Source organism: Pempheris klunzingeri, chromosome 3 (genome assembly GCF_042242105.1).
Source record: "Pempheris klunzingeri isolate RE-2024b chromosome 3, fPemKlu1.hap1, whole genome shotgun sequence".
NCBI lineage: Eukaryota > Metazoa > Chordata > Actinopteri > Acropomatiformes > Pempheridae > Pempheris > Pempheris klunzingeri.
Window position 1 is genome coordinate 7,640,482 of NC_092014.1, and position 26,893 is coordinate 7,667,374.

Sequence of the window (26,893 nt, forward strand, 5' to 3'; positions counted from 1 at the left end):
CTGGTGACAGATAATGAAAATCAGCATGCTACTTTGGAGCATTACATATCTAACACCCAACCTCATTATCCAGCCTTGTGCAGGCTCAGCAGACGGCATACTAAATTCTCACTAGAAGAATTCATTAGATTTAAGAAGAAGATGAAGAGGCACATACTGAAGAACTGTAAGGAAAAGACATGAAGGGTTATTCACATGGATGTATAGTAAGTTTCACTTCTGCACTGGTGGGAGCAGTATGGGATCACACTCAGCCAACTGGCTCAAGTGCTACACACTGCCATACTCATGGTAAGTGTCAATTATTTTTGTAATCCTCACTCATCAGAGTTAATATTCTGACTATGCTTTGTGAGCCGTTGTGTTCTTAGATTAATAACTTACAGAGCAGGTAAAACATCAAAGGAGGACAGTGGTATAAATCACTAACCTGGCCTAGCAGGTCATATTCAAAACTATGAAAATGACCATATTTATTATTTTATTCTTTTTAAATTCCTATTTATGTTGCCTTGTGTTTCTTTTAGGATCCTTACACATAAAGTCACACAAATCTGCCACATTCTCCTCCTGTTAGCCCAATCGGCATCCATTATGTCTAATAATTGAGATGCTTTCAAAAAGGGGGATTTACTAATATTTCATGTTGAGTTTAAATTACTGGTATGTATATTTCATATTGAGGCTTGTAAGCTGCTGTCTGATGTTGCCCTATCATTTTCTAAATGTTATTGACTGTAAAATAAAATAAAAATACTGTGTTGCCTTCATTTTTTTGGATGCATGACATGCATAATAGACAAAATTGCTTTAAGGAAGCAGAAAGTCATCTCTGCTAATGTCACCTGAGGGAAACATTTTCATATCAAATCAACTTGCACTAAACTGTGCCGGGATGTAACTATTTACATGCAACAAAATTAGACAGGTAAGCCAAAGCAATGGTTACTGCTGTGTAGCAAGCTAATAATCTACTCTCCGATATGTTTCTCTATTTGTTTCCATTTACACTCTTCTGTCAAGGGCCTTATTCATTGTTATTTTAACTGTAACTGGAGATGATGCAGTGGTTCACTACCCTGTCGGCTCTTTCTAACCCCATTCCCACATAGAAATGGAGCTTTCACGCCAAATGAAACAATGCCAGGAGATATTTTGTAGGTGTTATGGTGTCACATCTCTCTTTCTAAAAAGAGAATTCAGCTTTGAGAAAAATGAGTCACCGTGTAGAAAAGTGAAGCCTTTAGCATATACTGCCAATCACACAAGTATTGTAGCTGAAAAAACTAAAGAAAGAGAGTGCCAGAAACACATTATTCTTTGCTATGGCTCACAATTGCCCAAATGGATGCCTCACCACTGAAAAGGATGATTTGGGTGACATTTCTTACCTTAGAGAATGGAGAAAAAAACCTTCTGAACAGACAGGAAGTCTCAGACAGCAAATTAGCCAGTGTGAGCTCACTTTGACTCCCTACAGTTTTCTCCTTTTATTACCTTATCAGAAACTGACTCATGCATCGTTGCCCTGGGTGAGCTCTCTGCAGTCATCAAATTAAATATTTGCAATCCTTCACAAAAACCTTTCCTTTTTAATCTTTTCCCACACAACAGACTCTTCATCTGTAACACATTCTCCATTATCTTGTCCTCATCTCAGATGCATCACGTCTATTATTTTTTCCCTCCCTCTACACGGTAATTATCTCTGCTGTCTGCTTTGTCATTCACCCCACACAAAGTGAACAGCCAGTACATTCACTTGAGGATGCTGCACTGGAAACCTTTGCTTTTTAACGCCCACAATGTGTCTGACAGAGAGATGTCCATGCAGAAGACCATTATATGAAAATGAATTAACAACAACATAATGTCTAGCAAGGTAAAAGGTATTTTTTGTCAATTTGACCATCTGGTTGTTTTTTTATACTGTAGCTCTATCTCTGCCGTGTTATTCCACTTCATGTTGCTTAATGTTCTCTTCAGAAATGGACCTTCTATTTAGCTCAGAAGAAAAGCAGAGCAGCAACAGAACTTCCAAGTATAACTACAACAATAGTCAACAGACAACAGAAATCACTTCACTGTCACACTAATAGAAATAGTTTCCCAAGATGCCAGTGTGAAGCCAGCTACGGAGGCATCAGATCTTCTAAATCTTAGCTGAGCTGATTCAAGATTGGTTCCGACAGACAACATGAAGGAAGGCAGCAATGAGATGACCAACAGCGACTTTTTAGTGGATTCTAACAGGAAAAAAACGTATTATAATGAAATGACAGAACATTTGTAAATATACTCACTGGTCTTTCATGCTCCAAAATAGAGGACTTCCCAGGCTCGTACTCAAAAATACTTTTGGGCTCTGCGCGGTACTTCCGTGTGTCCACTTTCCTGTTGGGAGGACCCCATTCATTCCTGGTGTGACAAAATCAAAATCGTAATTCTTAGAAACAGCCTGACACTCAGTTAGTTATCATTCAAGTATTCAAGCAACATTTTGATAACTTATACAACTGATTGAGTGCCAGTATTTCATAACTAATAAAGGTCTAATAAAGGAAAGGGATAAGACAAAGCTCTTCTTACGCATCGGCCAAGTCTTTCTCACGGTCACTGTCTCTGGCCCTCAGTTGGAGGAGAGAAGGCATGGGTGGAGGAGGAGGTGGGGGTACAGGGGATGGCGAAGGCTCCCGAGGCCCCAGATGCCCTCCATTGTCAGAGGGGCTTTTGGCGAGCGGCCTGTATGTATGTGTCCTGGGAGCAGGGTGGGCCATGGTGGCGTTGGATGACAGGCTGTAGTCTTCTGTTAAGGACAGGACAGTGGAGAAGTAATGAGGCAGAACAAGGCAGACAGAAGGAGACAAATGGGTTCGGAAGAAATTATTTTGTATGAAACATAACTTCTGTTACAAGTAAATATCTCTCACCATTGTTTATGACAGCATATGTTGCATTGTATGTGTCAGAATAGTCATCGTCTGTAGAGGAAAGGAACAAAGACTGATTGGAATGCATGCACAAACATACTGCATGGCACAGAGCCTTCAAGATTGTAGTTTCCGCTCGAGGGAGAACAGCACCCTCACTCAGCTTGTACACAGTCAGTTACAAAGTAATTTTCAATAGTGATCGTTTTTCACTATGGAGGGCAGTACCAAAACCATCCATGCAGCATAAACCAATACTCCTTTGTTCATCCACAAGCTCAGCGTCTTTCAAACAATTGTTTGTTTGTCTTTTTTGAGTTATTAGAATGGGAAAGCAACGCCCAGAAGTGATGTATTATGCATGTTTTGTATTCCGGCTGAATTCAAAGCTGGTGTTTTATACAAATGAGAACATAACAAATTTTCAAAGTCCACAGGGGGTTACTCACAAGACAGACTTTGGTGAGACTGGAATATTGCTCTATAAATTCAAAGAGGATATTTGAATATTCATTAGTCGTGGAAACTCTCCAAGATGCATTAAGAAAGATAATCACAGGCCTGTAGATGTTTTTTAGGCACACACAGTTATGAAATAGCGTGTGTGTGTGTGCTGCAGAAGAAGAAGCCTGAGCAGTTATGAACAAACAAGCCTTGTACTGACTGTGTGATTCTGTCAAGCCCACAAAATTAGAGCAGATTCCCAGGACAGCTCAGTGTCTGTTAAAGGTCTCTCAATTCCTCCTCCTCTCCAGGCTCTCTTGCTCTCGTCTAATGAGGTCTGGCTCTGAGGTTCTCTGGGTCTTTTGGTTTAACAAGAACCAGCGTGCACAGACTCACAAAGATACACACATAGTCACACACGTGAACACAGCATGCATGCATGACCAATTCTGCTCATGTCTGATGATTAAATTATATGAAATAATGGGACATCTCTGCCTTTCAGGGTAATTCAGTACAGACTTACCGGCTTTGTGAACCTTGTGGATCTGTTTGAACATAGTTTTATACCAATCCTTAGGCCTATCCACCGTCTGTGGAGAGAGAGATAATCATTGAGATTTATGTACCACGAAATTCAACATAAAATGGATTGCTGAAGTTAGAGAGTAAAAAGGGTTCCCACTGTTTTATAGGGCGTTACTGACGTTATGAGAGTGAGTGGCACTTCGGATCCTGTCGTGTCTAAGGCGACTACGAAAAAGAGGGCTGGCTAGCAGTGGTTTGTGCTGGCTTACCTCCGGTCAGTAACAGTGGTTAGCTCCTACTGGGAGCTTCCCATGAACAGCCAGCCCAGGCGGCGTCAGTAGACCGCTCTCGTTCAAGTTTTTGTTTGTGGTGGTTGGTCCAAATGAAACAAAGCTGGAGGTGGTAGTACTTTTAGGTCTCAAGGCCAAAGACAAAAAGTTTTGCGTCTCTAGTTCTCACGGTTGTTTAGTGCCAAAGTCACTTCTTGACGTGGCTATCCAGAAGCACTGTCAATCACACCTGGGCCTCTGGTAAAACAGTAAGGTCCCACCCACAACCAGCCAGCCAAAAAGAAAGAAGGACCCCTACTATGACCACAAAGATCATAATGCTCAACCTAACAATGGGTGGCAAAAAAACACAATCCCAGCTTGTTTAGAGATCCACATACAGAGAATTTAACTTATGTTGAGACATCAATAAATTATGAAGATTCATGTATCTCATTTGGAAACACTCTCTCTTTTAGGAAGTGTTGATCAAGCGCAGAATGTGAGGCAGCTTGAGGAAGACTTAATCTCCTTTTTTCTATCTGAGATAAATAATGTTGTCAAGAATAATTCACATCAGGCTATTTAACTTAATTCAAAGTAACTGCTCTTAACTTGTAGCCGATGAGAAACTAGTCTAACAAGTGGATTGTATGGCTCTCACGGACACGATTCATTTTCAAGTTCCAATCCCATGCCCTTGTGTTAACTGTTAATATTGTAATACGCTGCGTGTCAAAAACTGTTTCTTCCAATCAAACCTGAAGCATAATTTACATCCCTCGTGTACTGCAAATATCCCTTGTGTACACATCCTGTTTCACTCGGAAAAAGGTCACATTACAGAAGATTAACACACTTCCGTTTCATTGTGATTTTAAGGGAAAAATAAATGTTGTATTCGTGCATTACAAACAACAAGGCTTCATCCTCATTTAAATAAATCAGAATGTGGATATTTCAGCTTTCAAACATACTCTGTGTAGAAACTGCCACAACATCAAAACATAGAGACAACATAGCCAGAAAAAGACATAACAGAGCTATCAGTAACTTGGCAGTTTATTTTCTGTCTATGTGTGTTAAGATGATTGTGTCTACTTTTAGAAATCAACATCAGCAGGTTTGGCTTAGCAGCATAGAGGATACAGAAGCCATGTTGCTACAAAACCAAAGTGGAATCTCCTGGTGGAGTTGGTCCTCTGCCTGGAAAATCCAGGAGAAACTCTGGAATGTGTGTCTTTGTGTATACAGTATAGATCTAACAGCCACTTCAAAAAAGAGCTATCAAATGGCAGAGAGACTTAATCCTCTCTTTATTCAGGAGCACTAAACACTGTGTCTGGACTCTGGTCGGAGAAGAGGCATTTTGGCTTCACAGTGAGGGAGTGTGTGTGACTGAGCATGTAGCATTGGCACGGCCAATGCACGGGCCAATTACCACTTCACTCTCCACGGTTACCAAATAAAGTGCCCACAAAAATGTTTGTCTGCTCACAACAAGGAGCATCTGTTTTTCTCTTTCTTGCCTTTTTTTCTTTTCACCTTTTCTCTTCGCTTTCAATTGCCTGGCTCCCGTTCTTCCTGTAACTTTCTCTCGCTCACTCAGTTTAGCACGTACGCCTTTAAATGCTGTTCTTCAAGAAATGGTAAGGTGTTAATACAGGAAAAGCCACAACAGAGTTAACACAGAGACACACGCTTTCAAAAGTAAGAAGCGAGGACCTTGAAGTACTAAAGCAAAGACAAGAGCTCGTCTTTCTAACTAGCACACAAAGGGAGAGTAAAGCAGATACTGTGAGGGATAGAGAGAGTGACAGATAAAGAGTTGTTAATATGGGGTCAAAAGCTGCAGACAGCTGAAAGTAATTCCCTCTTGTGAGCCCGATCACATAGCAAGACAATAGAGACGGGTCAAAAGACAAACCAGCATGTTTAGCTCTGTGTATGTTTGGCCTCACCGTGCGGATGGCGATAGGGATGCCAGACTCGTCCACAGGGCCGATGCCTTCGTAGTGAGGGGCTTTGATAACGGACACCTTTTTCTCCTCTTCTGAGAAGCGGGCAATGGGCACCGTACTGCTGACGCTGGTGTGGCCCGACACCACAGACTCTCTGGTAACTGACTCGCTGCCCTCTAGATACAAGGAGGAAGAGGAGGGGAAAGAGGAAGACACACTGTCAGTTGTACCTACTAATAATCAAACAGAAATCCAAGTTTGGGCACCAACACCAGCTGAACAAGCGAACACCAAATCATCCTTCTTAACTGCTATCTTGTATGCTTAAAGGTTTGAGCAGTACAAGAACAATGATTGTCTTTCCATCATTTTTGTGCCACTTAATTTCATACTGTGCTCTACAACTGAATGGTTCTGTCTTCTAATAGGTATATACACCATATTCTGGGATTGTAAACAAATATATTTACCTAAAGACCCATAAAACTGACAGAGGCTTAATTCATAAAGATCCTTTATATGAGATTTACATATTCTTGAAATTCTAAGCACAGTTTCAGAGCAGGTTTTATTATTATATACAGCAAAATGACAGTTTAAGGGTTTTTTTCTGTAGGTCTTTTATGTTCATTTATCTTCATTTGTGTGTTTCAGTGCATTTTAATTGGTCTTAAGGATAGCGAGAAGTTCTGAATAAAATATTTAGGGAAATAGTACTTGTCAAGCACTTGTAGTACTTGTGAATTAAATATATAATAAAAACCTGAAATAACTTCCCTAATCATGCATGTGAATGATTCAACATGTGGTGTCCTTGGCGCAAATAAAAGGACAAAAGATCAGGGACTCACCTGAACTCCTGCTCTGTCTCTGGAGCCCAGTGTGGAGTGAGGTGGGGGGAGGAGGGTAGGATGGCGGAGAGAGGGGCCTCTGTGGATGGCTAGTACTTCCATTCATAGCGTGAGAGAGGACCTGGCCCTAAGAGTGACCCAAAAGCCAGAAACCGAAGGAATCAGTGACTACCAATCACAAGTGGCAGCAAAATGTACACATTTCCATTGACTATGAGAATGTTGCTGTTCTGTTCTGAGTGTACATGTACAAAGAAAATTAGCAAAACAAAAGAGTGATTAGTTTTATACAACCATTATTAGTCATCAACACTTAAAACACTGGTTAAAGGGGTAGAGGAACCTAAAATGGAAAATGAATGCACATGTAGATAGATATTGGGGCTGATGTGATTCATAGGAACTGCTGATTTGGTGTACAATATAAGAACAGTTAGTGAGGGAAAGGGCCACTTATTGAATCCTTTTACTTTAAAACAGACAAAAGAGATTAAAAACAGTGACGGTAAACAAAAACAACTCGTTCAAATTCACATACGATTCATTATAAATTAGTTGTGACATAAACAAGACGGACACGATAAAATTACAATGGGAGGCTCTTCTGGAAGATGCTCTCCCATTCAACATGACAAAGCAACATGTGATTTCATCTGACAGAGGATAAAAACAGTATTTTAATTTAAAGGCCTGTGTGTTCAGATCAAAGATTCATGGTAGTGCTAAAACCACTGATTACCTAGCAAAAGCAGTCAATTCACATTAAAGCGACACACAAACACTGTGTTGACAACATTTATTGCCAGTGTATCCAACAATGCGTCTGTGAAATTCAGCTGTGTTTTTCAGTGGTTTGTCTCACATGCTTCTGATGGGTCAGACAACATGGCTGTCTACACAGAGGCATAACAGCTCGCATATTTTAATGTTGGGTCTGGCATCTGTGGTAGAACAGCACCATGCACCAAAGGAATCTAAATCTAAGTTTTGTAATTAACAGTAACAATGTAATGCAACTTTAACTGATAGGATAAGGAATTTTTGGGCCAAAGGAACTTTTTCCTAGTTCCCCCACTCACCCCCTTAACACCCTTTTTTGAGTCCACACTGCAAGAACTGGAAACGATTGTAATTCTTACAACTCCATGGAGTCAAAAAAAAAGGCAATTCATTCTCAATATCAGTCATGGTACAACTGGGATAAAAAGCTACACATGAATGTAATAAATGTATGCCATAATTAAAAGGGCAATATAATGAGCTAACAGGAAATGTATGCAACTAGAGTCCTCACATATGGCACACATTATAAAAGCCTCTATCTGCCCCTTAACAAGTTTAGTCTTTAAAGATTCCAGCAAACAGCAGCCAATTGCTTCCAACTTCACCCTGCAACAACTTCTCTGAAAAATGTTTTTCTCTCATCATGAATTTCTGATATGAAGTGGCCTTTAAAAGACAGTATAACTGCATTGGATTGCAAAAAAAAAGGCATAACAAAGAGAAACACAGACAAGCACAAGTAGACATAGAGTTCTAATGAGTACAGATAATAAGGGAACATAATGGGCTGAATTCAATTCTGGTATCTGACAGGTAGGTTGTAGTTGATAGTTAGTGAAAGGTAAAAATCAACATTGATAACACAGTTTGTCAAGATTTGGTTCAGCCATCCAAATGAGTGGGGTAAGCAGGGAACAAAATTTGTAATTTTTGTAACAGTTTTTGGTAATAATGTGTGTTACAGCAGTGACTTGTTGGGATAATTACGTTAGTGAAAGTGGCTGCTGCAGCAGTGGAGGCCACAGAGGTTGTTAGCACATCATCAGGGCCAGCAGTGGAAGTGTAGGTAGAGACATGGCTGAGGGTGGGCGACGGCGTGGGTGAGGCGCCAGGTGAGTCCAGGCTACAGATCTGAAGCTCGTCCATTAGACCCGCAGTGGACGACGAGTAGTGGCTGAGAGCTGACACCGTCACTGGGGAAGCTGAGGGTGACACGCAGCCACCAATGCTCGCGCTGCTGACTGCACCAGCTGTGCTGTCAGCTCCAATAGGGGCGTACGGGGTGGGTGACAGAGTCTTGGGCATTAGGCCTGACAGGTAGTCGAGTGATTCTGAGCTGTGGCAGCGATAGGGGGAGTGCCGTGCTGTGGGGTCGGGGGAGGGAGGCCCCTGGTGTTGGAGGGAGAGGGAGTTGATTGGAAGAGAAGGAGAGGAGGAGAGTGCTTAGTGATATCACTCATTAGCCACGTTTAATGTTGTGGAAGTAACTCGTGAGCCTAACAGAAGGTGAAATGCTGTTGTGAAAACAGCAGTGTGAGGCCGCAGTATCGTCTTCCAAAACATGATCAATGCTGTGAATTGAAGAGGCTCTGTTAGTTCAAACTCGGTGGTAGGCAGCAAATACAATATACAGACAGTTACAATGGTATGAAGTGAATGAAACAGTAGGTTATCACACATACAGTATGAGTTCACACATATGTAGAAGCACAATTAGTTTGGTTGGTGGTCGGATGGCAGCACCAAGACTAACAAACTAAAGGGCAACACACTCAGGCACCATTTGACGAGCATAAAAGCACCTGCACCTCTTGTTTTCTATCTAAGACCAAACACCAGTGGCTTCAAAGAACACTACTGCCAGACTTTCCAGTGTTTTTATGCCTCAAGGCACAAGAAAAACAGCGATTTTATCACTTTTGGCCTCTGACTTTGGCACATCCTGGCTGCAGTACAATGACTATTTCTTCTCTGTTTGTATGGTGCACTCAGTGAGCACTGCAGGCGTCTAATGCTAGTGTGTCACCCTTTAATCACTCTTGATGTCACCAAGACAAAAACCCAGGGATACTGTATTATAGTGACCTTAAAATTGACACAATAATTGCTCTCTGTGTTCTTTCAGTTATGTACCAACAGTTTTGCAGGAGAGGGTCTTGGTGGAACTTCTGGGGGAGCCTTCGTAATCTCCACCTTGGATGGAGCTGGACTTGGGGTTTGGTTTGGAGCTTGATCTGGGACCTTGAATTCCACTGTGTTGTTTGAAGGCTGATTCTTGGGACCCAAGAGGACAGAAAGCGAGGCTGTCTGTGTCTGGGGCGGAGACAGGGTGGGGCCACTGGGCATAGGAGGTGGGGAAGTGGGTGACAGGGAACCTGTGGTTTGGTTCTTAAGTTGGGGGTCAAGGTAAGAGTTGCAGTGAGCTGGGGGGTCGGGGGTGGTGACAGGGGTTAGTTTGAGGGAGGACACCTTACGCTCCTGGGCCTGTGTACTGGCAGATGCACTGCAGTTGTTAACATCATTAGATACAGTGGACTGGTGTGTCTGTTGGACAGGGTGTGCACTGGTCTCTGAGAAGGAGTAAGAGGATGTGCTACTCATAGCGTAGGACTCTTTCAAAATTGCTTTCTCATTCTGAGTGAATGTTAGCGTTCCAGGGCTAAAATCATTAGCCAGGGCAATGAGGGAGCTGTAGTCTGGAGGATTAGTGCCAGTGGGCGAGAAGTGGAAACTCTCTCTCCTGGGGGGTGGCAATGGCACGTGACTGATATCCTTATTGGCCAATTAGAATGCAAGCCAAGAGAAGTCCAAGCAAGAATAACAAACAATCATCAGTGCAAACCTGATACATAATTGTCCCAAATACAGTATGGTTCTGTGTAAATTTGGAGTCATTAAGAAAACAGTTTTCAGCCGACTTTTACAAGCTAAACACATTTATTTGTCTGAATTCTAAATAGCAGTAACAAAAAAAGCAAAACGTCTGCATCTGTCAGTGAGGTGTGTGGGACATTTTACCTGTGTTGGTGACTTTTTCTCCTGCAGGTTGGGTCTGACACTACGAAAACCTTTGGCAGCAAGAGAAGAGCTGCTGGCGTCTCCATTCTTAAGGCCATCTGTTACACTGCGTGACCGCCATGAATCTGAAGATAAAGTTAATATTAACATCATACACTGCAGTGCGTTTTGATTAAGTTTTCTGCTCCCCTACAGGGTGTTTCATTGCTTGTTTTATCATCTCCAATGTCAAGACTCTCAGCCTGAATCCAACAAAAGGAGCAGTGACTTACCCAAGTCTGACGAGTGAGAGTCACTCCCTAGGGATTGGAGAAGACACAGCAACAATAAGTGACATGACTCTCACTTGCAACAAATGTTAATAATACTGCAAAGGATTACATCTAAAGAGGTGGTAATCTTGCAAAATGCTTGTGAGAATGTTTGCTGTGACAAAGAGAGACTTGGTGATGGGGTTAAGGGAGGAGACACAGGTTTAAAAAGACAGGTCGCGAGGAAAAGAGCAGAAAACATCTTATTTGGATGGCTTATACTGATGTGATACACAAAACCACCCTCTGTACTAATATTTTAGCATTCACAACTACTCTGAACTCTGTTCTGAATAAGCGACCACTTTGTTAGAAGTCTTCAACCACTTGATCTTGTACACACAGCAAATGGTACTGCTTCTACAACTAATGAGACAGACTAATGAGTCTTCTCCTGTAGTTTACAGATCACACAATTGTAAAATGTAGTTTTCCTGTCGACATTCAAAGAGGAAATGTGAAAACTATATGAATGCACTAGACAAAAATTTGTTAAGATTCAAGATGCTGAAGTCAAATCTCACTTAGTATTATATTGTATGACAGAGGGCTTACGTCAGAAGGTTGCCAATGCAGTGGGTAAAAAAATTCAGATTTTGGCTCTAATATTAGAAATGAGTACATTCTGTGTTGCCATAATCGCCATTTCAGGTAGCTTTTTTCTGGGTTTACTTTGGATCAGACACAGAGACAAGCATTTCAGATGATTCATGTAAAAACTATAGTTATTTGGAAACTTGTTGGAGGAGGAGTCCTCCTTTCCACAACTCTCTACAACTGAGGTGGCAAGTGCAAAGTAATTCAGATCCACAGAGCAACAACAAACAGATTTATGGAAAATACGCAAGATTGAAATAAACCGGCATTGTCCTTTAACTAACTTAACTGACTTATATTCCCATCAAGTGATTCCACATTGCTGGTTATGTTAGCTAGCTCACGGCAATGCAGATGGTACCAGTGGAGATGGCTCAAGATGGGATTATTCACTCCACAGCACACAAAACACTCCTTAACCTCCATTAGTCTACAGTGTTGGAAACATCCAGGAGGGTGCTTTCTGTATTTCTAGAAAACAACATTGCAGATTTGGAGTATAGACTCTAAGTAGAACAGTATCAAACGATAATGGTGAGTGTACTGTACATCCCTGCCAAATTTGAGGGTTCATCAGGAGCTGACGCCTGCATGTCTCCTGCACAATAATGTGCTAATGGCTACGCACAGGATCCTACGGCCCCTCTAAACGATGGTTTCATCATTCCTACCATGCTCCTAAACCTTAAATATCTGACAACAGTTGATCAGTTTTCAGACTGTGCCCTACTATTGTGTAAAAGGAAGCTGTACATGCTAGACTGCCTAAATGGGTGCAGCTGTAAACCTGGATGCTGTCAAGGTTCAGGCACACACATTGCTATTTCAGCAGAGGAAAGGGATGGAGACAGCTGCGGATGACCAGCTGTAGCCTCTGGAAGCTGAGAATAGTTTAGCTTCAGCTTTTGCGCCTGCTCTGTAAAAAGCTCTTCTGTTTTTCATCTTGATTTGACCTATAATTTCAAATTATGTGTGAAAGGAAATGGGCAAGAGGCTTATACATGTATACCGAGTTTGCTTGCATGAAACACCAATCAGGAAAAATTAAGCAGAATTGTGCCATTTTAGTCAAAACAACAAGCCCATCCAAGAACATTCCCACATTCTCCAAGAGCTCAGGGTCAAGGGAGCTGTGCCATACCTAACCACTCAATGCTGGCAGAAGAGAAGCAGCAAGAGAAAAAAAAACGACGCAGGAAAAACAGTGAATAAAAACCTTAGACGACAGGAAGAGTAGAATAAACTACTCATTAAGAGGGGGAAATGGCATGGAGTGTAAGGGCATGACATATGAGAGCTGTCAAAAGGAAGGAAGATTAACATCAACAATAGGTAGGTACGGTATGACTTATGACTGATTTAGGAAGCAAAAACAAGCCCAAGACGGAAACAAAAAGGACACAAACTAATTATACAATGAACTGATGAGAAAAAAAAACAGCATAGTCCAAACATTGCTCAAGCATACCGAGGCAGCCGCATCCTATTTGAAAGTATTTCGGATATGCTCTTGCATATCAGATTGCTCAAGCCCAAACATGATTTAGAAAAACAAGCCATTTTTTAAGACTTACCTGATGCTTTGACAGTTTAGTCCATTCAATAACTGAGGTGGCCTGTCTTGTAGCTTCTTATGTAACTCTTCTTATTAAAACGTGTTAATCTGTAGTGTTTCTGTGAGTGTTAGTACCTGTGCCTAGATTTGGTGAGCTCTGGACCCTCTTCATGGGAGAGAGCATGAGTGACAAGGCCACGCTTTTGCGAGCGAATCCTCCGCTATCTGAGAAATCACAGCCAGGCAGGTGATCATAGAGGCAGAAGCAGCAGCACACATGCACATGCATATATGCAAAGACACAAATAGACACACACACATACACACACAAAACGTGTCCAGCCAGAAACATAAGGCAAACAAGAGGAGGCAAAGCGCATGCATTTAAAGAGCTTGATTTTTACTGCATGAGCTCACGAAACGCAATGAAACTGGTGTACAGCACAATTACAAAGTAGAAGTTTAAAGATGCTGTAGTGCATTAGCTTACACTGGCCTGAGCATTCCTGTCAGATACAGTATGCTTATGACGACAGGAATTAGATCCTTTTAAATTAGATTACTCTGGATGATTGATTTTTAATAAGGTTTAAATTTGCACAGACAGAATCATCAATCAATCATGAGTTTGGTGAAATCAATGTGATACATTGAATTAAAATGGGGGATATTTGTTGATAGCGGAGAAATCAAGTGTCTATATCTATATATATATCCGTTGAAACACCTCCATTAGCTTAACTGTAGCAAACTACTTTCATTACTCTTATAACAAGCTGATGTTCTTCACAAATGCTCTCCTTGAAACTCTAGCCAACGCTAAGATCAGTTCTTTACAATTTAAGCTGTTGGACATTACAAGTAGTTTGAAATCCGTGAGTCTAACTTGTTTTGTTTCTCCATCAAATTAATTTTGTGTTTCTAATTCTGGTGGTGTTATTGTTTGTACTTTAACACATGCCAAAGCTATTTATGCGTTGTCTTCTATATTGTCAGTAAAGGCAAACAACCAAGATGAGTCAAGCTACCATTGGCAGCCACACAGAGTGGTGGTGTGTGGTGTGCGAAGACGGCTCAAAGACGGATTACTCATCATTGATTCTCCAGCTGAAATACAAACTTCAGCTCTGGATTACTGCCAAGTTTAGGACAGAGCTTTGGGAATGTATTGAAGCTGGATTACGTCACTGTGGTTAAAAACAACAGGCTTACTATGCTTACTGTTGCTTTTAGTAAGGAAAAACCCCAGCTGAAAATGGACCATCATGGTGACACATGGTCAGGGTTAGAGTTATTGACTTGTGTCAGTGGTGGGGAAAACTAGCACACACAGCTTTTAAAAGTCTGAAATGTGGAAACATATCGACTTCTTTATTGTTTTGTTTTTTTAAAACAGAAATAACAATCTTATTCCCCAACAATCTCATACAGTATATGGTCTGTGTGTGTGCATGTGAATATGTGTGTGTACTTGTATACCTGTATTCATATTGAAGAGCACTTCTTACTGATCTGCTGCTGGGGGACACACTTTCCTGGAAAATAAACAGAAAGTATTTTAGACAAAAAAAAAAATCAATTTTTTCGCAAAGAATGTCTTCCATGATGACTGCTGAACTGGAGAAAAAGAAACGTTTTCTTTTAAATTTACAAAATGATCTCCCTGAGACTGCTTGGATTTTATCTCCATAGGTGAATGCACTTGCATTAAATATCAGTATCAGTGTCTTAATGTAATGTAGCATACAATAAATAATTGAATTATTGCAACTGTAAGAGACAACCTTGCTCTTTTGTATTTAATCTCACATATGGGCAGTGTTTTTGGAAATCTGCCAGTTCTGCTGCCCACTAGGTCATTAGCTTTGCTCTTCAAATCACACTACAAAGAGAGCCAGAAATCTCTGTGCAGAGTCTGGAGAGATTAATAATGTGAAGGAGTAGGAATGCTGTGTGCTGACATGCTGCAATTGACTGCAAGTCAGCTCAGTTTTAAACTCCTTTCACACATTTAATTTTTTCAATCTTGAGAAAACCTGACGAATAGATCTCTTGGACATGACAACCGAATCATTAACTGCATTTCTGAATTTGCAGGCAAAATAATGTGGCCTGATTCCAGACCTCAGAACCACCACCCACATCTCTGATTTGTTTACTGATTCTTATGAATTGAACTGAAAGGGAAATTCAGTCTGATTATCAGTCTATGCTGACATTAATAACCAGCATATAGAGTACCCGCTGCAAAAGAGTTCATAATATCTTCTCATTAGAGCTGTAGACGTGCTAAGAAGGTCAATTACACACTTTCAATTCTTTTTCACTTGACTTACTATGCTGCATTTTACAAAAAGTAAAAATTTAGATTAAAACACATACTGCCTGTCATATTTATGAGGATGTCAACGCCAGAGCTTAAACCCATGGAAGCCAAATGTGGGAACATAACTTCTTCCAGCTGAGTGAGAGACTTAATGGCCTAAGCAAATGCTTTGGAGCACATAAATAACTTGAATGGCACTGATAAATGATTCAGAATGCCATGTTTACTTTACTGTACCCATATGTGATGGCTCTCTCTTCCTATATGGACACATTTTCTTGGAACTGTTGCAGCAGGGTGCATGATTGATATGAATAGGGCACACATCAAAGGCACAACTCAGACTGTTGCACCTTTGCATGAATGCATGCACATGTGTGTCATCATAGGACTTAGTGTGTATGAAAGATACTACAAGTGACAGCCCACAGTGGCTGCAGTAGGGATCATGCACGTCTGGTATGTAAATAACTATGACATACATAAGGTTCACCTTGCCTTACACACACATAGATACCGTTGTGAAGTTTCGGGAATGTGATGCACAGTGCGACTGCCTTAGAAGTTGGCTCTAGTTATGAGTGGTACTTGATGGATGGCATGACATTAACATGTATGTGACCATGCTGAAACCCCAGGCTCGATTCAGTTGAGAACATGGTAAAAACAGAGAGATACTGCAAATGAATTTCTAGTATTTTCTCTCACTGTGGAAGCTCTGCATTTCCACAAGGCCATCAGTCCACAGTATCGTCCATCAGAGACAACTGGCAAGTTACTCAATTGTAAAATTTCCCATGTATATGTCTCTCACAATAACTCTATCAAGATGGATGGTTGTTTTTATGTAGAAAAATACATTATTAATGGCCAATATTTTTCTTTTTTTAAACTCTAAGTGGTTGTTTTTTCACCTCTTAATGACTTCTCTTCCTTTGCCTCCATGCTGATACAACAATTCCATTAACACAGCCAGATTAATCTAAAGAAAACACACTTGATGTTAACAATACTGCATTTCACAGAGCATTTCATAACAAAATATGAATGCATGTTTTACTTGTATCTGTCCAATAAGAAACAATTGTTAGTGAATATGTAAATTCAAAAGGGGGCAGATAATACAGCATAATAAAATCTGTTCCAAGATCAGCAGTCAATAAAAGTAATCAGCTCTTTCTTTCATAATGGGGTCGTATGAAATTGCACTTGAAATTTTATTTGCTATAAACTGTGCTGGCTTTTGTTTTGCCAAAACAGTGACATTGCAAAGCAAATGTATAACTGAGTTTGTACAGCTAGTGTTTCCTACACACACCTATAAAAGTTACCTTTAGGATCATTTCTCTCTGGGAAGATGCTTAATAATAAATTCAACCCGGACAGTCTTTCAATGATATACACAAAAGCTCAGAAACAAGTCTAACTTGTAAGTACCGTCACCCCCCTATACTAATGGTCATTAATATGCCGTGACTCACCCAGATATACAACTACTCCACCATGTGAAGGTTTCCAAACACAGAAGGAAGTGTTGTTACTTGTGGAACTACATCAAGTCTGGCATTGTGGGATACTTTCAGTCCCTCAAGACCTAATCCTCACCCTCATACTGTATGCCCTCGTAAATCTATCTCTGAGAAACACACATACACGCACACGCACCGGGGTAAATCATGGGTCTGGCGTCGCAGGCAGTCTGCGTCCAAACGATGGTCAGATTATAAACAGGATCATGTTTCCTGGGGACAGATCCGTGGCGACACAGCAGCTGTGACCATGGTGTAATGTTATGGCTGGGCACGGCAATGAAACCCGCCAGGCTCTACACCTCCGAACAACTCTGACTATGTGTCCAGATAGGCCTTTTTAAGCTTTTAAATACAAAATCTGCAGCACTCACACTCACACTAAAGCCGGTAATAGATCATTATCATTCTCTTCAGCATGCATATCGTGGCATACACCAGAGAGGCACTAAATGTTTCCATTAATATTCAGTGAGTGCTGCTCAAAAATGTAATGCTTAATGTAATACTTACAAGGGAAACTGTAGAAGCAAATGTTGACAGATTAAACACTTGTTATCCTATCATTTCTAATAATGAATGAACTTAAATGTCAGTTTCCTGAATAAACAAAAGACTTTCATTTCCATTGAGTTGTTTTCAATTCTTCTCCTAGTTTTACATTTGCAGTTAAGAATTTGGTGTGTTATGTTTCTTTGGAGTCATTTTATTTTCTTACTCTGCCATGGTTTATCCACCAGCTGTAATTTAGGCATTGGTGGGCCACTCTGGAGACTAGTGTGTATATAATTACTGAGTGTAATAGCTGTGGGACTGCAAATACACAAGTCAGAGCTATAAGCCACAGAAAGCTGCGATGTCCAACACCGCAAGCCCGTCAAGTCTCATTAGTCTGTTGAGTGACCCACTGGGACTCACTTTGGTTCTTATCAGTGGACTAATAGGGTTTGAGCTTTGAAACATAAGACAGGGTAGTAGCTATAGTTGGACGCTCATCCTCCTCTGTTTCTTTATTAGAAGTGTATTAACAGTGATTTGAAGTCATCACTAGAGACTGTTTCTATCACAGCATGGCCATTTTGCTCCCCTTGACGACATGATAATTTTCCACACCGGAGGAGTTTCATTATTGTTGACCTTGAAAAAACTCCTGTAGAGACAAATTAAATTCTAAAGACAAACTACAGGTCACAGTGGGACTTAACACACAGTGGGGGTTAATCTATCTAATCTATCTCTGTGTGCACTATTTAAAGAGGACACATTACGCAAAATGCACTTTTAATGTCTTTTTAACATAAATATGTGCCCACGGTGTCTCTACAAACTCTCAAACTATGGGGTAAGACAAGCCTGGGAGAGAAAACGGAGTGTTCAGTAAGAGGGTATGAGCAACATGCAGTGTGCACTCATAGTATGACCCCCCAAATACAACCTGAAAATGGGCATAATATCTTTTGAATTATGTCATAAAAGTATTGTGTGGCCACCACTTAGAAGACAAAGCAGAAATTAAGCAATACTACAAGAGAATGAGGTTAAACAAACATCACAAAACGTCTCTATCTAACAAAACAACAAAAACAAAAAAACATGAAGGAAAATGTAGCCCAGACAGTTTGATGGAAACACAAAAGGAAGGAAAGAAAAAAACAAACATGTCCTCAAAGAGAACTGGCCAGGATGCCATTAATAACTGGCCGTCTGCCTTTGCGTAGACAAAACAAGTGTCTATAAACAAATGTCATCATGTTTCCACAAGAAAATTACAATAATGAAAAAATTAAATAACGATGATTAAAATGTTTGAAGCAACTGTTAAGAATTCTACACAACCTTTTTCAATGTTGTGCCTACTATGGTTTATAGTTCACGTTGTTTTCAAACTCAAACCCAGTCTTACCCGTCAGATCAGCAGAACATCACTGGTAGAGACCACTCCCATAGTGCAAATACTCAGCAGAGCATGGCAGAAACCACTGGAAAGCTTTATGCTACCACCCAATCCTTTACTTCGTTTCTAACCCTTGGAAGGGACTCAGAAGAAAACATCAGATACTTCCCAATGACTTTTTATGCCTCTTCACCGTCCACCAGCCCATGACCCTGAAGTTACCATACTGTACCTCAGGATGCTGTAAGAGTAAACAACAGAGGAGACGACGTCGTCCTTTTCTCATTTATGAATTAATTCCTTCTTCACAAGATCACTAACGATAGATCAACAACTTCCTCCTTTCAAAGCTCATACCTTTTAGACAATTTTAGTTACTTTTGACATGGTGTACCTATATAAGAAACTTGCTCTTAAATTGCAGACATTAAATAAATTAATATACCATGATGAAATCCCCTCATGAATGTATCCAGCAAAATATATCAATATGTGTATAAACATTAGAATAAATAAACATAATTAAAATATAAACTGTAACTGATCAAAACTCAGTATAGCGTTCAGTATAAAGGTTTTATTTGAATTTGTCATGTGCATTTATTTATTGTGTGTGTGCACATGTGTGAAGACAGCAGGAGAGAGTGAACAGTCATTGGAGATAAGCCGACTATGGCCTCAAGGGTCCTGACCCTGGAGTGGTCATTCAGACTGAACATACTCACAGGATGTCAACAGATTAAGCTCCTTAGCAAATCTATTTAGAGACCTAACCAAAAAGTCATCAGATAGACATTTTCTGTTCAGCTGTTCAACATACAGAGGCTTATCAGCTGTTGAAAGCTTAATGAGATTAGAAAAAAATAAAAAAAATAAACAACGTTCTGCCAGACACAAGGTGCAATATTCTATGTGAATTAATGAGAAACACTATGTATTATCTGCAGTGATGCCCTGCAGTGAACATTAGTTATAAACCTGGATTCAGGAGTGTGATGGGGATAAAACTGAAGATGAAGCAGAGCAATCAGTAAAGCCTCGTTGAAGAAATCAAAGAGAACAATTCCCTTCTCAACAAGGCAACAGAATTTCCCTGGAGATTCAACATAAATCTTTGTCGAGACATGGAGAGCCTGAAACCCAAGGGACAGCGAGAGTCACCGCTCCAAAAAAGGCAGAATTTAGAATTGCTTCATTCCTTAATTACTGAAATGGAGCCAGATTTTTTTAGCAGAGCATTTTTGTGGTACAAATGTGGGGAGTGCAGGGTTGTGGTCAGAAAAAAAAAGAAAGGCTAGAGAATCAAAATAAGAGTCTATCTGTGAGGAATTACCCATTGTGCTTTCAGTGCATGCTGTATTTCACAGCTTCAAGTATTTCTAGTACTTCAAGTGTTCATGTTAGACAGCCAAGTCATGGAGACATCCAAACAAGTAATGATTCAGTGCCTTAATACAACAGTGCAGGGGAAGGATAACTGTATTTTCTTGGGTTTAACACTTAAAATGTCTTAAAGTAAATTAAATTCACATCCAGTGGCTTCTTTTATAGCTTGAATCACAGGAAATGTTCAAACACTGACAGTCTTGACACAAACAACGCTTTACTTAAAGCTACTACACTCAGAGGAAACTTGGTAATTTCAGTAAACCCTGCAAACCCCTTAACAGGAGAGAATTATATCAGCTGCAGCAAAGGCATCTCGTCACTTGTTGTCTCCCATTCCCAAACCTCTTTTTTGGATAAGTTAATGAAATAATATTGGCTCAGCAATCTGCCAACCTACTGGAGTGTGGCTGTATAGTACAGTGAACCTATTCATCTTGATGACACATTAACAAATAATGAGGCCATTGATGGACTTTTCTAACTTACGGTAGAGCGATAGTTGGTATAGTACACTAGCTTAGGTACTGTTGGACCATATAAGCATCTTTCCACCATGACCGGTCTCATTATTCAGTCAAAATTCTGAATTCAAAATGAATTCAGAGTATTAACTTCTAACTCACATCACGGTGTGTTCAAAGTCATTAATGCACAATACAGAGCATGTGTCAGACTGCTTGCTGAGCCTCAGTGTTATCCTTTAATGCACGTCAGAATGAATATCCAGCTTATTCCCTGGTTCCTTGCCAAACATGTTAAAGAAGAACAGTCACACATTTTCTGAGGGTTTGTACAGGTTTTGCAAAAGGTTATGAAGTAAAGGTTAGCTGTTTTATGCATGGGCTGCTATTGTTTCAGCATACCGTCATGGTCACAGGTTTATTAGCATTTTTTTTGGCCTACACTTTTATTTTGAACAGCCAATAACTCTGAGCAATAAGCAGTTTAGACAAGTAAGAAATTATTCAACCAAAGAATGGTTTAAATCTATATAAATACTATGCATACAGGGGTTTTGATGTATTACTAAAGAAGCACATCTATGACAGCTAAATACTAAAGGACACAAATCACTGTTTTAAACCTTTCTATCACACAAATACAAAACTCCTTGCTGCTAGATGCAGGCCATTTTATGAGGAATATTTGATCAGCACAATGTCACTGTTCTACCACCACATTACTGCCACTAGGTGAACAACAACTACTTCCAACAGAATCTCTGTTATCAGCCTTTGTTTGTTCAACCTTGCCACTCATTAGCAGACCCCCCTCTGGCTGTATGAATGGATAGGGAAGGTCAATACACTGACCCTGCATGCCCACTCGCTGCCCATAGTGCAAACAACAGAGGCCCGTGTGTTCTGCAGATTGCATCACAAGCCCACTAACGAGCAGAGCCATTGGCCTGAGAGCACTAATGCAATTACGCAACACAAGCCCCGGCACTGTGAGTCAGGGCTAAGGGGGAAGAAGAATGAATTGAATGTGACAATTTGTGGGTTTGCTATCTTACCATTACTATACAGAACTTTAGTGTAGATGCATTCACTGTATGCAGTGATGTTCCCGGAGACAAAGATGAAAAAAAAAAAGATAAAAGATCATGGACAATAGCATAGACAAGCACAGGAAAACTCAAATAAATAAAAAAAAAAAACAACATAAATGAACACAGAAAAAGACACAGATTGCAAAGAGGACGAGGGATTATTAAGGAATAAATATGATGGAGCAAACATAGCAAAAAGAAAGAAGCCAATATTAGCATGTAGTATTATGTAAGCTGTCTGGCTAAAGCCGTCTGGGGACACGACATCATCAGTAAACAACACCTTTAGAGCTGCCAGTGTCTCATCTCCTCTCCTCCAATATGTACACAACATGTAGAGCTTTGTAATGAAGGGAAGTGATTACAGCACTGGAGAACTCTAGGCTGCAAACTGAGACAAACACAAGAAGCTAATATATGCACAGTTACAAGGAAATGACAGCATATACGAGTGGACGCAGGGACAATGTTACATGGTGCTGAACGCTAAAGCAATTTCAAAGATGAAGCTTAAAGCTTTCCCTGACTCGACATTTTGACTTAGAGCTATAGCTGGGCCACAGTTATGGCTTCAGCTTTTTTCAAATGGCTGACTGAGGGGAGAACAACTGTCAGTCACCTCAGCAGCTCTTTCAGTTTCAAACGCGATACTTTAACTGTAATGTGGTCAGCTAAAGACAGACTAAATCACTGCATTTTATACTTTCTTATGCTCACAAAACACTAAGCATACGCTCTATCATAGAAACAAAAAAGACACTCACAAAAGACAAAAGAGGGTGTAAATGTGCATATGTGCTTCATGTGCTCATGTTTGCTTTGACAAAGTATTCATGACTGACAAATGCTGATTTAGCTTCCTCACAGTATAAGCCAACCTAGCATGACTGAATAATTCAATTAAAAGGTATTCAGAGGATTTTTTATATGCAGTTTTCCTTCACTCCAGCTGTAACCAACCTGGTACCAATGCCTGAGGCCTAAGATGTTAACAGAATGAAACATTCAGGAGAACGCAGAAAATAGCTTTTTCAAACATTGGGATTGTAAACACTCCTATCTAGAGATTGGGGGAGGATGGTGAAGCAGTAGCAAAGAATTTAATCCTGAAAAATGGTCTCTCTCTGTGCACTTCCAGCTAAATTCTTTGTAAGCAGTGCTTATTATTAATCACTCTCGTGAGGAAGTTGGTTCCGTGCAAAATAGATTTAGACAGTGAAGAAGCCTTGTAGATTATTGCAACTAAATAGGAAAAAAATGAGTGGGTGGAGAACAATTTGACATCTTAGACAGAAAATTTGCAGCAATTTACTTCCTAACGTACAATTTGTTAAGTAGAGACTTTGTATGCTATTCTTTAATACCATAACAATAACTTACAAAACAACAACAAACAAAATATTTTGAATATAGTCTGTCATATGACGCACGGGGTACACTAAAGCAGATCTGCTATCAGCTGTGGCTAAGATTACATTCCCCATACATAGTCTGGATTCCCCAGGTACCAGTGTTAAGTGTCTAGCATGAAGATAAGAGGAACTTGATTAGCAGGGGTGCTATATTTACTGCCATTAGACAGGACCCTTTACCCTCTAAGGTGGTCTGCATCATCGAAAGTCCATCTGAGGAATCTTGATGCGCTCTGGGTGTAAGGCCTATTATTATTTTACATATTTCATTCTTAAAATTCACCAGGTGGTTAAAGAGAAATGCAAAACTTCACAATCCCACTTGGATACACAGCAGGAAGTATTTCGTAGAGTTGAATCTGTTTAAAATGAGTCATCATAGGTTTGACCGTGAGGAACGACAACTAAGTCACTATCTATAAAACTCAAAATTCTGAGACTTTTTGTTTGTGTGGGGGCTCAGTTGTAGATCTTATACACTTCCAGACTTTCCTGAACGGTCTTATTGATTTTGGCTCCTGTGTTGTTTCTATTTCCATGACGGCCATTGGAACAAAACTGCAATTAGCTACAAAAATCTCCTTCCTCTTCCAGAGCTTTGTTGATGTTAATGGTACTGAACTACAGCAAAACTAATGACTTAAATATTTGTATAAAAACCAAGGCATCTTTAAAAAAGGTATTTCACATGTCAGACAGAGAAAGACGCCTCTTTACTGGGAGTATCACATATTCACATGAGACTGTAATTCAAGAGCCTTGTGTTTGCAGTTATTCTGTTAAGGCACCTTTTGTATGTCTTTGTCCTTTTATGCATTAGCTTTTAAACAAATACCAGGAAGGAATGAGGAAGAGGAGGGCTAAACACAGTGACAGTACCAAGGGAATTAGAGTTTTCAAGCTGCTGAAAAGGAAACAATAGTATTTCTGTACAGCTTTGATAAGGTCCTTCATTTACAGGACACAGATACCTCATAACAGTCTGGAATTTATTCTAGACATACAAATAAATGTGTGTTCAAACCTGACTCATTTTGGTCTTTCTCCAACAGAGTAAGACCCCCTAGACCCACATCACAGATGACACAGATCTAACCAAGCAATCAAACCATCTCTGTGCCAAATAATGCTTATGTCTAACCACAAAGTTCTACAGGAGAAACATAAACAGGTTCTGTAAATAAATAAAGTTTTAGTGGGACTGGAATGAATTAATTTTATGTTCTTTACTACTAATTAACCATGGAAAATGGGGCACCCTGTGACGTTTCCAGAGAACAGACAAAGTGCCTCACTGTATGCCAGGTCCGGGAGAAAGGGAACCAGGGGAACCAAGCGAACCCGTGCTACGCTGAGAACCACCCCTTACTGTGTACCCAAGGGGTCAAGGTGACATTCCACAACACCTCTGAGACTGGCCTAATGGAGGGATTGGTGCATGGCTTTTGTTGAGTGGGAAAGAAGAGACCATGAAAGAGTGTGTAACAAGAGATGGAAGTAAAAAAGGGACAGAGGGAGGAAAGTAAGATTCTGGGGCAAAAATATGGGAAGGTAGGAGGTGAAAGGAAACAGGACAGGAAGTTTCGGGGTCTGAATTAAAGGATTTTGTCCTCATTTAGTTTATGAAAATAAGATATAAGTATGTGCAGCTACATTTAATTTGAACTTTCCCTTGTCAGTTAAAAAGTCAGTCGTCTAGGGTTGATGTATAAAACTTTTCAATCCACAAAACTGTAATCCAAGTTATTTCGTGATGCTATTTCTGAGGTGACCGTGGTAGCAGCCACTGTTTTATTTGACACCATTTCCTCTGTCCACTGTCACAAAAGACAGAAATTCTCCTCTCGGCCTATAATTGTGGGTTTTGGCAGAACAGATAAATACAATTCCCTTTTGGTGTTTGGATTGTAAAATCTATTTAGATGTTTTAATTTGCGATCCTTTTAAAGCATCAGTGTTTTCATAGCAAGTAAATATGGACACATCACAAACAAGGAAACAGCACGATATGATCTGTTTGCGTGTGTATTGAATCTTCAAAGCACGGATGTATGTAAATCATGAAGTGAGAAATATGAATTCTAAATAAAACAGGATGAAAAAAACTTTCAATTTTTCAATTTCAATTAAAAAAATTTCAACCCCAATTTTCAAACTAAAATAAATAAAGTTCTCCTGTGGTTTGGCATGAAAATGCACATGAGCACATTGAATACTGATGAAATGCAACCCTGCAGTCTTTTGACCCTTTCAACCCTAAAAGCCTGCCCTCTTGACTAGCAGGGTGCAGGTGCAGCAGTCCATCAAGCAGAGGAAATTTAACTCTTACCGTCATAAAACCAAAAGACTTGAGACTTGCTAAGGAGAGTCAGGTATAGGTGAGCTGTCGCCCAAGCGCCTTTTCCTTCTTTTTTGTCTTCGTAAAATCTGATTTGTTATTTCTTCCTCTTCCCACTGCTCAGGATAAGTCTCTTTCCCGGTCAGGCTTTATTCCCAGATGTTACCCCGTGTAATGCCTGGGAAGCACAGAGACAACAGAACGAGGAGAAAGTTAGAGGGCCAAAGAGAGGGAGTGACGGGGAAAGAGAGTTCCCTGTTTGGGTGAAGCTGTGATCAGATACGGCTATTTTCAGACTCAGGCATGCTCGTCTATGAGACTGGAAAGTTACCCCCCCCACTGTGTAGATGGGTGGGGGCTAAGTGACAGGGCTGACTATCTCTATTTTACCACACGCACACATGTTTGCATGCATGCATTCCAGAAAGAATGCACACGTATATGCACGCAAAGACAGACTATATCCATACACACACATTCACACAGCGAACCAACAACAACACAGTCACATACACGTAATTCTAGGGTACAAACTGCATCAGGTAGGTACACCTCTGACAAATCATGTATGGTTAAATGAACTAGGGTGGGGATGACAGTGGGAGGAAGCAGACAGAGAGGGGTGTTAGAGAGACTCCACACACCCATCTCTCCTCCTGGGCTTTCATGTCACACAGTAGCCGATGTCGTCAGTGTGAGGCTATGTAAAGTGGACTACTCCACACAGAAACTGACAGGAGTGTCAAATTGTTCTCACATGAGATTTTCTTTCACTCTTTGTTGCTGACACTTCAATTGCCTGTGAAGGGTTGCTCAGAGATGTGCAAATGTACCAGCACACACACCAACTCTCTCTCTTTTTATCACAAATTAACCGTGTGCAGTCAGTGTCATGTTAGGCTATGAATACATACAGAATAAGTATGTGTCCACTCACCTGTGTCATTAATAATATTAATGCTGTGTAATCCATATGGGAATGTATATTTGGAAATGACCACACACACACACACACACACACACACACACACACACAGGCTGAATATACACAGCAGGGAGGTCAGCCAGAGGCACCTCTAGACCCCAGACTCCCTGCTATTCCCAGAATGATGATGTAACTACTGCTATTAGCATCTCATATTTAGAGCCTGGATACCTAAAACCAACCAGGCAGCTACTGTGCAATACACTTTTCTGGACCACCTC

At 40.4% G+C, this 26,893-nt stretch overlaps 1 protein-coding gene across 1 annotated transcript in view; it reads right to left on the reverse strand.

Annotated features, from left to right (window-relative positions):
• Positions 1-26,893, reverse strand: part of sorbs2a (sorbin and SH3 domain containing 2a) — a 48,695-nt gene that overhangs the window by 16,354 nt on the left and 5,448 nt on the right. Inside the window, 11 exon segments of the mRNA XM_070856429.1 lie at positions 2,304-2,418; positions 2,590-2,806; positions 2,931-2,981; positions 3,901-3,967; positions 6,133-6,308; positions 6,984-7,110; positions 8,754-9,155; positions 10,785-10,909; positions 11,057-11,083; positions 14,727-14,782; positions 25,679-25,865. Coding sequence (XP_070712530.1) covers positions 2,304-2,418; positions 2,590-2,806; positions 2,931-2,981; positions 3,901-3,967; positions 6,133-6,308; positions 6,984-7,110; positions 8,754-9,155; positions 10,785-10,909; positions 11,057-11,083; positions 14,727-14,736 — 1,317 coding nt within the window. The 5' untranslated portion in view covers positions 14,737-14,782; positions 25,679-25,865.